Source organism: Terrapene carolina, unplaced genomic scaffold, assembly GCF_002925995.2.
Source record: "Terrapene carolina triunguis isolate 2854851 unplaced genomic scaffold, T_m_triunguis-2.0 Scaffold23, whole genome shotgun sequence".
NCBI lineage: Eukaryota > Metazoa > Chordata > Testudines > Emydidae > Terrapene > Terrapene triunguis.
The window spans coordinates 19535946-19547964 of NW_020664374.1; the positions used below are offsets into that span (position 1 = coordinate 19535946).

The 12019-nt window shown below is 36.7% G+C and overlaps 1 protein-coding gene across 3 annotated transcripts in view; it reads right to left on the minus strand.

Annotated features, from left to right (window-relative positions):
- The window catches only part of LOC113406241 (BCLAF1 and THRAP3 family member 3-like), a 41905-nt gene extending 33061 nt beyond the window's left edge, over positions 1–8844 (minus strand). For 2 of the 3 annotated variants that reach the window (XM_026649820.1, XM_026649828.1), the window contains exons 1-4: positions 8794–8844; positions 4780–5358; positions 3760–4425; positions 657–835 (exon numbers count right to left, since the gene is read on the minus strand). In XM_026649820.1, coding sequence (XP_026505605.1) covers positions 657–835; positions 3760–4425; positions 4780–5358; positions 8794–8834 — 1465 coding nt within the window. In that variant the 5' untranslated portion in view covers positions 8835–8844. The remainder of the gene's footprint in view (positions 1–656; positions 836–3759; positions 4426–4779; positions 5359–8793) is intronic. The other variant, XM_026649835.1, reaches the window with a different exon arrangement.
- Positions 8845–12019: the final 3175 nt, after the last annotated feature.

Genomic DNA, 12019 nt, shown 5'->3' on the forward strand with positions numbered 1-12019 from the left:
TCCTCCCAAGAAAAGTTATATGAGAGGCACCAGTATCTCTCCACTGCAACACATAAGCCCTGGTACTGCAAGATGGGACGCATATGGGTGCAATAGTTTATGCATATGGATTACCACATAGAATTGAGGCCCTAGCTTTGTATTTGTTTTGGCTGTAAATGAGATGCAAATCAAGACCATTTTTACTTAATATAAAAACTATGTAACCAAGTGAGGCCACCAATTAAGAGACTACTTTTGTCCCAGCAGTCAATTTCTAACCCCACCTTTAACAATCAAGAGCCCCAATGTCCTACCACCTTCTCCAGGCTGCCAAGCCCTCTGCGTATCTCTTACCCACATTCACTCAGGACAGAACCCCAACTCTTCCTTGACAAGCAGCTTAATTTGATCGCTCCTCTAGCAAAACCCTTCCTGAACCCTTAGCGACACACCAGACTTCCTCTACTCTAGACTACCAAAACCTCCACATCAGCATTCCTTGTCAAACATGCCCAAGGCCACAGCCACCCCACATACTGTTCAGAAACCTGCATGAGGCTTTACTTGTCTTGTTCTATTTGTATTCAAATAGCGAGTATTCTGGTAGATACCAAAACATTTTAATTAACCACATCCCTAGTTTATATGTTCAAGCATAAAATATTATAATTCACCTTTAACTTGATGGATAATTGTTATGATTTCCTGAGTAAATTCTTTTGATGGGTTGTTCTCGACATTTTGTGTTACAGATTCCATGTGTTCAAACACTGGATGAAAATTTTCATTTTTCCTGCCAACAGCAACCAGATCATGTGACATCTGCCGCTCCATAGTATGGCTAGAAGCAGTCCTAGAATAAATTTGCATAAATTTATTTAGTAACTTTCAGAGATACTGAAATATTAACAAAAAATTAAAATAAAGAGTAGATCAAGAGACAATTTTATCTTAGGGAAAGGTGGAAACAAATTAAAGCCCTTTTCACATTTTAAATCAAACACTACGTGAGGAACACAGATCATGAAGGAGAAGACTGAATGAGGGATGAAGGAGAGGATAGCACGGAGACTAGGCGTGAGCTAGGACTGGATTTTTCATGATTATATGTATTTGTAGATTTAAAATTATGTAATGAACCCACATAATCAAATAAAAATAAAGGAAAAACATGTATTGAGAAACAGCCATTACTATAGGTGTACGTTCCAGCAGAAGGTCTGGAGTGATTTTGGAACTTGGCAGGATGTATCTCCATATTCGAAAAGAGGGACTATATTGATTTCCAACAGTAGAATAGGCTATTCCCGCCCACTCCCACCCCCTCAAACAATGATCCAATTTTTGAAAAGTCTTGTGGCTGACTATCGCAAGTAACCAGCTTGATTGGTTAATATATCAAAGGAGAAGCAAGTATCTGGTGTTTCTGTCAGTACGTTTTAAAATTTCCAAATTAAGTTGGTCTTCAAAATTGCTGCATTTTCTCAAACTATTTTGAGACCAGCAATACTTTTAACAATCTTATTCTGTTACCCTCCTTACAATGAATGCTTTAGTCATTATTTAGGAAAACACAAAATGCAGAACACCTCTAAGTGTTCCACATTATCATCTTTTTTATAAAATACAAAAATGTTTTGGAATTTTTTTTTATTGTGCTTTTGGAAGGCAACTCTCTATTTTCTTCCAACAAGAAGCAACAGAAGCAACATTTAAATAATAATGAGCTACATCAGACATAGCTGTTCCTGGAAGGTCTTGAAAACTCCGTTTGCCTATTTGCCACTGAAGAATAGGAAGCTTTCCAATAAAAATTAACGGGCCTAAGCAACCAACTTCTGCAGAAATTAAGTTTTCATTAAAAAAAGGATGCAAAAATAGTCTTCCAAATGTGAAATGAATGACAATCAATGTAGTGTTGTCTTGCTCGGTCTGCAAATAAATTTCCATCTCTACTGTGGGTGGTTTTCCCAAACATAAACAGAGTGAAATTAGCAAGACATGGCCAGGTTCTTCTGTACTGTTTTTCAGACCCTTGTGGGAAGCAGTGAAATGGAGAAGAATCACGTCATGTATATTGCCACTCAAGAAAGCAGGAACAGCAGCCCAAGCACAGGTGCCACTGTCTCTCAACCTCCCTAGTGGTACAGCCGTCTATAGTCTTTCATATTGGCCTCTCTTCAGTTAGTACAGTGTTCTCTCTAGTCTCCGTAACCCCACATTTTATTACTGATTTCAGGCAGAAAAATATACAAAAGAAACTTCGATGGGGAGGGAAAAATACTGTGGGAGTAGTTCCCTTGATATATAAGGAGTTTCTAATTGACTATATTCTTTTGCTATTTCTTAGACTGAGGTAGTTTATCAATGTAATGAAATACCACTCAGACATCTAGAACGTTGGTTTACTGTTCACCTTTCAGAAAATACATCATGAACATAAGAACTGCTATACCAGATAAGACCCGTGGCTCATCCAGTGCAGTCTCCGCAAGGAAAGTTTCTTCCTAACATTTGTCAGAAGTTGGCTTCTGCCATGAGGTATGACTGTTTGCCTCCCTTATAAAAATCTCTCTCCTACCTTATGTAGTTATCCAATTCTTTTTCTAACTATCTCTTTCTTGATTAAATCTGGTCATCCGCAAGATTTTGCCACTTAGCTGTTCAGCCTCTTCTACAGTTTATTAATATAAGAATAAACACTAGTGCTAGTAGAGAATTTTATGACACCCAACTGCTAATCTTTTGCCATGCTGCAAATGGATAGTTTTCTGTCTCTCAGGAAAGTTATAATTCATCATAGTACTTTACCTCTCGGACTGTAACTACCTAGTTCCCCTACCCCAACCCCCTCAAAATAGCTTCTCGTAAAGGACTGTCAAGGTTTTCCAGCCCAAATTATATAAACCATCTCTCCTTTATTCACCATCATGTTAATATGTTAGAATAATTCTAGTATACTGAAGCATGATTTCTTCTCAAGAAGTCATACTGGCTTGTCCGTCCATGTAATTTGCATCTAGGTATTTATATTGCAATTTCTACTAATTTACTGGTACTTAAGTAGGCCTGATAGGGATGATCATAGAAATTACAATCAAACACCTATTCAACATAGGTACAACATTTGCCATTTCCAGTCCTCTGGCATAATGGTTGATTATGATAATGCCATATTTTTTGTTAGCTGCTAGTGACTTCACTTTCAAGCTCATGCAGAACTGTTGCAGAAATACCATCAGGCCCAGGTAACATGCTGCTGTTTAATTTAGTTTGTTCCAGCAACACCTCTTTCAACACACTTGAATTATACAGCCCATGAATGTACCATTTTGTTCTATAGTTTTACTGGATTTGAGATCTCAGGTGTTTGAGATTATATACATTTTAAGGCAGTAATTTTCAAAGGAGCCTGATGGAGTTAGGTACCCAAGTACCAGTGGAAGTCAATGAAAATCCCATCCTAAATGGTCATTCCAGAAGACAGGACAAAACCAGATTTTTACCTGGTTAAAAAAAAATCCTAGGTAGATAAATCCATCTCAGTGAGAGGAAGGGGAAAAAAGCATCATCCCCCCCCACCACATCCTTATAATCAGGTACTATTTTCCTTTCAGAGAAACAAACAGTAACTCATCAGAGTTAGCAAGTTAGCATTTTTGTACTAAGGAACAATCACCTTATTTTGCTCTAGTTACCACCTTAAGAATCTTTGGTTTCTTTAATATTCACAACTAAACAAGAAAGGAAGCATGAACAGGTAAGAAAAAAAAATACCTGTACTTGTTCATCATTTTCTTCATATCCACTTTGATTGTGAGCAGCTCCTTCCTAGGAGTGACATCTGACATTTTCACATCTGAAACTGTATGACTTGTGTCATGATGGCTATTAGAAGAATCTATTTTTTTTCTGAAATCCCCTTCATTCCTTACTCTTTCCTTCTTTGTGTTATTAAAGGGTCTCAGATCAACATCATTTTTATAAGAGTTGGCACATGCATTGCAGCCCTTCTCTGAACTATATTTAATGGGTACTTCATTATGCCCTTCTTCAGTCTGTCTTACTCTTCCACCACTACAATAATCTAACTCTTTGCTATTCAGAGCACCCTTAGGAGAATTATATTTTTGGTCTTCCTGCTTTACATACTTCTGAGCTCTATCATCAGAAAAAGATTTTGTCCCATCTGGGTGTCTATGTTGTTTGTAACTATAGTCATATGCTATCTTCGTAACAGAACTCTTTGTGTACTCCCTTTCAGCAGACCGATGAGCTTGTGGACCAATGTTTCTTTGCTCCTCCTTTTTTTGGTAGGGTAGAAAAGAACGATCTTGCTTCCATTTGTGATTTCTTGCTATTTCTCCAGCGTCATATCTCTCAATTTCTTTAGCCCTTTTAGATGTATGCCCATGTTCTCTGTAATCACGATCTTCAGGATACCTGTGTTGACATAAAGCAATTTACACTTGCACTAGAGAAGAAAGTGAGAATTTATGTGCAGAATGTTGGATAGACGGCCTTATATGCAGAATGCGTGGCAAGTTAACCCAAAATCCCTCAAGCCAGAGTACAGAAGTGCAGGGGCACTTAAAAGGAAAATATTATCCTTTTATACTCTAGCCATGTACATGATTTACTTAAAAAGATAAATACTTCTCTACCACCAGTTGCCCACAATTAAACTACAAATTGATAAATGCCTTTCAAGGTGGAAATCTTCAACTACAACGAAAATAGACTTTCACTTGAGGCTTTACACCACATTACCCAGGTTTAATTATTTTATTCCTATACCTCTTCTGCAAAGAGCTCCTTGTCGTAAATTCTTCAGAAGCTCTTCGGAGTGACTGACCATATTTGTCTTCCTGAAACTTCTGGTGCCTCATTTCATCTTCATGCCATTTTCTTTCAAATTTACATGAAGCCCCTAATGGTCTATGAAAAGGTTTCATTCCTTTTTCATCTCCAGTGACTCTGAAGTCCTCAGGCATATATCTTTCTTGCATTTTGTGTGGGTAAAAAGGTTGATCATGTTCTTTGTAGGATACTTCTGAGTATTTGGGTGGAAACTGATATCTCCTGTTGCCTTCACCCCTTTCTGATGAATGTGTTCTATAGGGTTTACGACTATACGTATCCTCTAAAGGAATTCTTTTTACATTTGGTGAAGATGATCTATGTTCATAAATTCTGTGGGGGATATTCCCATGTGGTGCAAATCTAGAATTGCTTTGTCCGTATTTCCCATCTTCCACTCTCCAAGACACAGGTTTCTTTAGGTCTTTCCTAAATCTCTTATATTCACAGTCATAATTAATATGAGCATGTCTTTGTCTATGGTGTTCTGGACTCCTAAATGCAGGTGATAAGGACCTACATAAGAAAAAGAAAGATTCCATTTTAAGTATTACAAAAAAAAAACATACAAATTTGTTAAAACAAAAAATATATTCAGTGCAAAAATAACTTACGCAGTATTACTGCAATGTTATGGTTCTTAATTTTAACAAGCCAAAGTATTCAAAATTATAAAGTCCAAAGCAATTGTATCTCAGCTAGAGCTGATATAAAAACCTGATTTTTCCCCTAATGAAAAATTACATGGGAAAATACCAAATCTTTTTAACTGAAAAATTTCAGGTTTTCCACAAGAATTTTCATTTCAAAACAATTTTTTTTTCATTTAGATTACAGTGGAAAATGTTGGAAAACAGTAAGCAAATGTAGAAAGTACTTTCACACTTGTTTACCATTTCTCAAATTTTTCCAGTGGAAACAAAAAGGCATGGGGGTGGTAAGAGGTGGAGAATGGGAGAACCCCAAACATTCAAAAACCAAAAAAATGGAAAAAAAATGTCATAGTTTCCAAAAACTGGAACAAAATTTTTTTTTTGAAATGTCACTTTGAAGCATTATGTTTAATTTCAAAATTTCCTTTTGAACAAAATCAAAAATGTTATTGAAATTAGCCTTTTCCCGCAGAAAATTCTGATTTTGTCAAAACCACATTTGCCACTAGGAAAAGTTTTCATAAGTCAAGAAATTTAAACCAGCTCTAATCTCTGTCTTCTTGCATATAAATATTAATGTTTTTGCTAGTAAGTATATACCTGAATATGTTAAATGGTGCTTCCACGCGTTCATTTAAAAAAACAACAACAACAACAAAAAACCATGATTGATTGCACTTTCATATGCAAAACTAATTATTCAAATGAACAGTGTCCCATCACAAATTCAAGTGACACTTCCACATTAAAATCAATACTCCTCCATGTGTGATGAAAGCATGTTGGATAAAGTATGCTCATCTGATTTTCAAAAATGCTGAGGCCAGCTATGCAGTTTTTGTTTTTGTTTTTTTTTTTAAACTGCCAGACACCTACTAGTCAGAGGCCATTCCGAAAGAATAAGACAGTAGGAACCACCAGTGAGAATCAGGAGGCAATCCTAGATCAAAGCATCTTGTATTTAAACTAATCAGTTACTGAATATTTACAGCAAACTCTGCAATCAATCCACAGATTTAGAGAACCCTTGAAAAAAGCTTGAGTAAATTCCAAGAAAATCACTATCTTCTTGTGGATTTTTCCTTAGCAAATGCAAAATTCATTGCAGATTGCTAGCTCAATTCTAGAAAGCTGTGTTCAGCAAAAAAGCTGTCTGCAGACTCAGGACACCATCATCACCTTTGAAAGATACGTTCACACCTATTGGGGCAAACTAGAAACGTAGTGGCTGTTTTGACATTCTGCTAAAATTGATAGCATGCACCCCTCTCCCTCTACTCAGCAGGGAAAGGCTTCATCCAGCCTACCCAACAAACCACTTCACTTAATTGTTAACCAGTTTGTTTTACTTTTTTAAAAATGGAAGTGGAATTTAAAAGCTGTCACAAATTAAACTGGTGCCATTCATGCACGAACTCCTTCTTGCAGGCTTAATGATGCTTAAAACCTATTACCACTTTCTATCTGGCTCAAATTTCATGCAAGTAAGAACTCAATTTACTTTTGAAAACTTGCTTTTACAGATTACATAAAATTAGTATTTTATAAAATAAATATGTTTTCTTTGAAATACATTTTTAGTCTTAATATCTTTTTGTTCTGCTATCCTAAAAGATAAAGGCTGTTTTATAAACTCCTATATAAAGCTATGTTCTGAAAACAAATATAAACTAGGGCTGTCGATTAATTGCAGTTAACTCACGCGATTAACTCAAAAAATTAATCGCAATTAATCACAGTTTTTAATTGCACTGTTAAACAATAGAATACCAACTGAAATTTATTAAATATTTTGGATGTTTTTCTACATGTTCATATCTATTGTATTCTGTGTTGTAATTGAAATCAAAGTGTATATTATTTTTGATTACAAATATTTGCACTGTAAAAGTGATAAACAAAAGAAATAGTATTTCTCAGTTCACTTCATACCAAGTACTGTAGTGCAATCTCCATGTCGTGAAAGTGCAACTTACAAACATAGATTTTGTTGTTGTTACATAACTGCACTCAAAAACAAAACAATGTAAAACTTCAGTGCCTACAAGTACATTCAGTCCTACTTCTTGTTCAGCGAATCGCTAAGACAAACAAGTTTGTTTACATTTACAGGAGATAATGCTGCCCTCTTCTTATTTACAATGTCACCAGAAAGTGAGAACAGGCATTTGCATGGCACTTTTGTAGCTGGCATGACAAGGTATTTAAGTGCCAGATATGCTAAACATTCGTATGCCCCTTCATGCTTCGGCCACCATTCCAGAAGCTGGATGCTGATGACACTCGTTAAAAAAATAATGCGTTAATTAAATTTGTGACTGAACTCCTTGGGGGAGAACTGTATGTCCCCTGCTCTGTTTTACCTGCATTCTGCCATATATTTCATGTTATAGCAATCTCAGATGATGACCAAGCACATGTTGGCATTTTAAGAACACTTTCACTGCAGATTTAACAAAACCCAAAGAAGGTACCAATGTGAGATTTCTAAAGATAGCTACAGCACTCAACACAAGGTTTAAGAATCTGAAGTGCCTTCCAAAAACTGAGAGGGACGAGGTGTCGAGCATACTTTCAGAAGTCTTAAAAAAACAACACTCCGATGCAGGAACTACAGAATCCGAACCACCAAAAAAGAAAATCAACCTTCTGCTGGGGGCATCTAACTCAGATAATGAAAATAAACATGCGTCAGTCTGCACTGCTTTGGATTGTTATTGAGCAAAACCTGTCATCAGCATGGATGCATATCCCCTGGAATGGTGGTTGAAGCATGAATGGATATATGAATCTTTAGCGCATCCTGCACGTAAGTTCCTTGCAATGCCAGCTATAAACATGCCATGCAAATGCCTGTTCTCACTTTCAGGTGACATTGTAAACAAGAAGCGGGCAGAATTATCTCCTGCAAATGTAAACAAACTTGTTTGTCTTAGCGATTCGCTGAACAAGAAGTAGGACTGAGCGGACTTGCCGACTCTAAAATTTTATATGGTTTTATTTTTGAATGCAGGGTTTTTTTGTCATAATTCTACTTTTTGAAATTCAACTTACATGATAGAGAGATTGCACTACAGTACTTGTATTAGGTGAATTGAAAAATACTATTTCTTTTGTTTTTTTACAGTGCAAATACTTGTAATCAAAAATAAATATAAAATGAGCACTGTACACTTTGTATTCTGTATTGTATTGAAATGAATATATTTGAAAATGTAGAAAACATCCAAAAATATTTAAATAAATGGTATTCTATTAACAGCTCTAATATAAAGCATAATAAAAGTTAAGCATTTACCTGTGTTTCCACCTTGGTGATCTTGATCTAGATCTAGCCATCTTTTGATATGTGTGTGTCAATTAGTTTCTTGAAGCTATAAGAAAAATATGAATTATTAGTCTATTTAGAGAGCTGTAATACAGCTATCAATAGGAGGCCTAGACATTTTTTATTTATTTTACAAGATTTGTATTTAAATCTTGTTCAGTTTTTTTTAAAAAGGTAAAAAGTGATTAAATTCCCTTATATCGCTTTTTAATCCATTGGTGACACAGCCTTTCCCAGTGGTGACTTGCTATTTCTATATTTAGGTTTTTATAACCTGATTTAAGACATATTTAAAAACATACAGATGACAACAAATACAATTTCAACTGCAGGAATAGCTATTAGAGCTTAACAAATCATTCTATTAATTGCAACTGAGAAGTAGGACATACTGAATAGTCCCAATGAAGACCACAAGCATTCAGATATTATGATAGTGGGTAACCTTTTAAAAATCTAGAGCAACAGGGTGTGCTAAGTCAGGAGCTAACTCAGTACCCTGTCACTTTAGCACCCATCAGGAAGCAACCCCAGCAGGTGGGATTATATAAACTGACAGGAAGAAAGTCCAAGGGTGAGGGATCTTGAGGTACACAGGACTAGATGCCGCTAGTACTGTTCCTTTCCCTAGAAGCAAGTGGGGAAACTGGCTAGGGACTGTAAATATATGTAAACAACGCTACAGGCTATGGCCTGCTGGAAGAATACAATAGAACATGGTGGTGATGGTGAAAGATACCTAGAGTAGTAGTGGTGAGTTGCTGCAACTGGAGAGGACATCCAGAGAACCACCCCTAATACCTGGATTCAGTTCTCTGTTTATCGAAACCAGCGTTTTCTCATCGAAATGGGCCATAACCTACCCATACACCAGTTTGCAATAAACTGAAGTTTCTTACTAGAACTATACTTTACTACAGAAAAAAAACACAAAGTAGTAAACATCAAATATCTGAGTAGTAACCTTTGGTGAATTCTTCCATGTGGCGTAAAATGAAGGAATGCTGCCAAAAAGCAAAAAAGCTGGCAAAAACCTTGTAATGGAGCAGAGATGGTGACACACACCCAAAGGCATTTGTACTGAGTGCCTCACAAGAGCTCCAGATTTAAAGTAATTTTGATCATCAGTGCTGAAGTCATGTGCATGAAAGCCACACTACTAAAATTGCAGATACTTATTATAGACAAATGGTTTCATTCTACTTTATTTAAAAATTATAGGCAACATTTTTACTCACACTGAGTAGCATCTTATTCCAAAAACAATCCCGCTGACATCAATGGTATCACAATAGGGCCATAAGTGATTTCCCACTTGATCCAATGCAATGAAAATCTTTAAAATCTTGGCTAGTGAACATGTTGGAAATGGTGCTTCCTTAACTGATCCATACTTTCAAAGAAGAGAAAGTTCAATTATCTTTGCAAGGATTCAGTTGTTTTCCTTCCCAATCACCAACTCTGCCCATCCAGAAAAAGCACAATAGTTTGTGTACTTCACCAAAAACGTGTTCCCTTCATAGCTTTCTTAAAGTTTTTTGTATTTCATTCTTAATTTTAAAAAGTACATCATCTAAAGAAGAAGCATCTCTATTTACTCCCCACTGAAAATAAGTAGTAATGCTAAAGAGACAATAATGCTCATCCCTACCGATCTCAAAGCCTGGCAGAACTCCATGATATTACAATACAATCAAACTAAAAGTGGAACGTACATGGTTAAGTCAAACCTAAGAAAAAGCCTTCTCAGCCAGATCAGCAATGCAGTCATGTTGGAAGCGTGGGAAAGACTGATAGCATGTACTTGTTTTCGCCCTGGGATAAATGGTACTATTATAATTTCCAGCTCAGACACTCCTTTTGCCTCATGGAAAGAAATGTCTTATTCGTTTTAACATAGGACATTTAAAACTTACCCAAGTCAAGTAATCAGTTTCTGACAGTGAGATTCAGAAAATTATAGTTAAAAAAATAGATAATTTATTAAAGAAATTTCTCATAGCTTATTTTCCAAGGGTATGTGGACAATGACCCAGAGTACTAGTTACCTAAAATCATGGAAATATATGAAAATATTACTAAGTCATCTAGCTCCCTCCCTGCTAAAAAAGCTTTAAAATTAAATTATAATATAATATGGAAAGCAAGAATAAGAATATTTGTGCTTACTCAACACATTTCTTTTCTTTGGGTACTAAGGTGTGCAGGGAGGGATAAAAAGGGGGGGGAGAGGGGGCAGTTGCCCTGGCTGAGAATGCCAAGCAAACATGAGACTGATTAGTTTTGGGAGGAAACTAGACAGCAATTCTATCTATGTCAGGATTGCTCAAGCCAAGCAGGTGGATTCTGCGGAGGCCTTTTGAGTTGCTGAATCTGCCTCATAGATCTTCCTTACAGCTTAATTCACTTGTCTGTCTACTGGCAACTATAGTGGGATACAAATCCACAAGCTTTGAATTAGAGATCCAATGAGGTCCATTGTACCACAGAGCTTGGGATATTGCAGGGCCCTCCCGTTCTGCCATAATCTGGACACCATTTAATGGGATATAAGGAACTAATTTTGAAGCGGAGGAAAAATATCTTCTGGACATTTTGCTGTCTGGTTTTTGTTTTTTTGGGGAGGGAGCCGGTTGTTTTTTGTTTACAAAATGGAAGACTTGCCACAAAGCAAGGGTCTTATGCAGAAATAAACCTCCTTAGAATAGTCTTGAAGTATTCCTGATGGAACCCATCCTATATTTCCTTTTCCTTGTCCCTCGAGTTTCAAATCCAAGAACTGACCTTCCTCTCAGGAAGAAGAGTCTGAGCCCCCGTGACAGCTTTTCTTGGCGACTGCCTTTTTGAGAGTAGTGCTTTGGGTAGGTGCAAGGATCCTTATAACGCCCTTAGTAAGAGTCTGAAAGACAAATCTATGACTGAGCTTAAAATGGCCAGTGTTATTTTGTATTCCCTCCCCTCCTCCCATGTGCATTCTTTGGGGGAGGCAGCAAGGAATGGGCTCCTGCACTTTTACCCTGTCTGAATCAGACAGAGATTCCAACATACAGCACAGAGCTAAGGAAATTCCTGCAGAGCTAGTGGGATGGGTGTCTGGATTATTTGAGAGAGACAGGGTGGGTGAGGTACTATCTTTTATTGGACCAGCTTTTGTTGACCAATTATTTTAATCTTTTTGTCTGCTTCACAGGGCTGC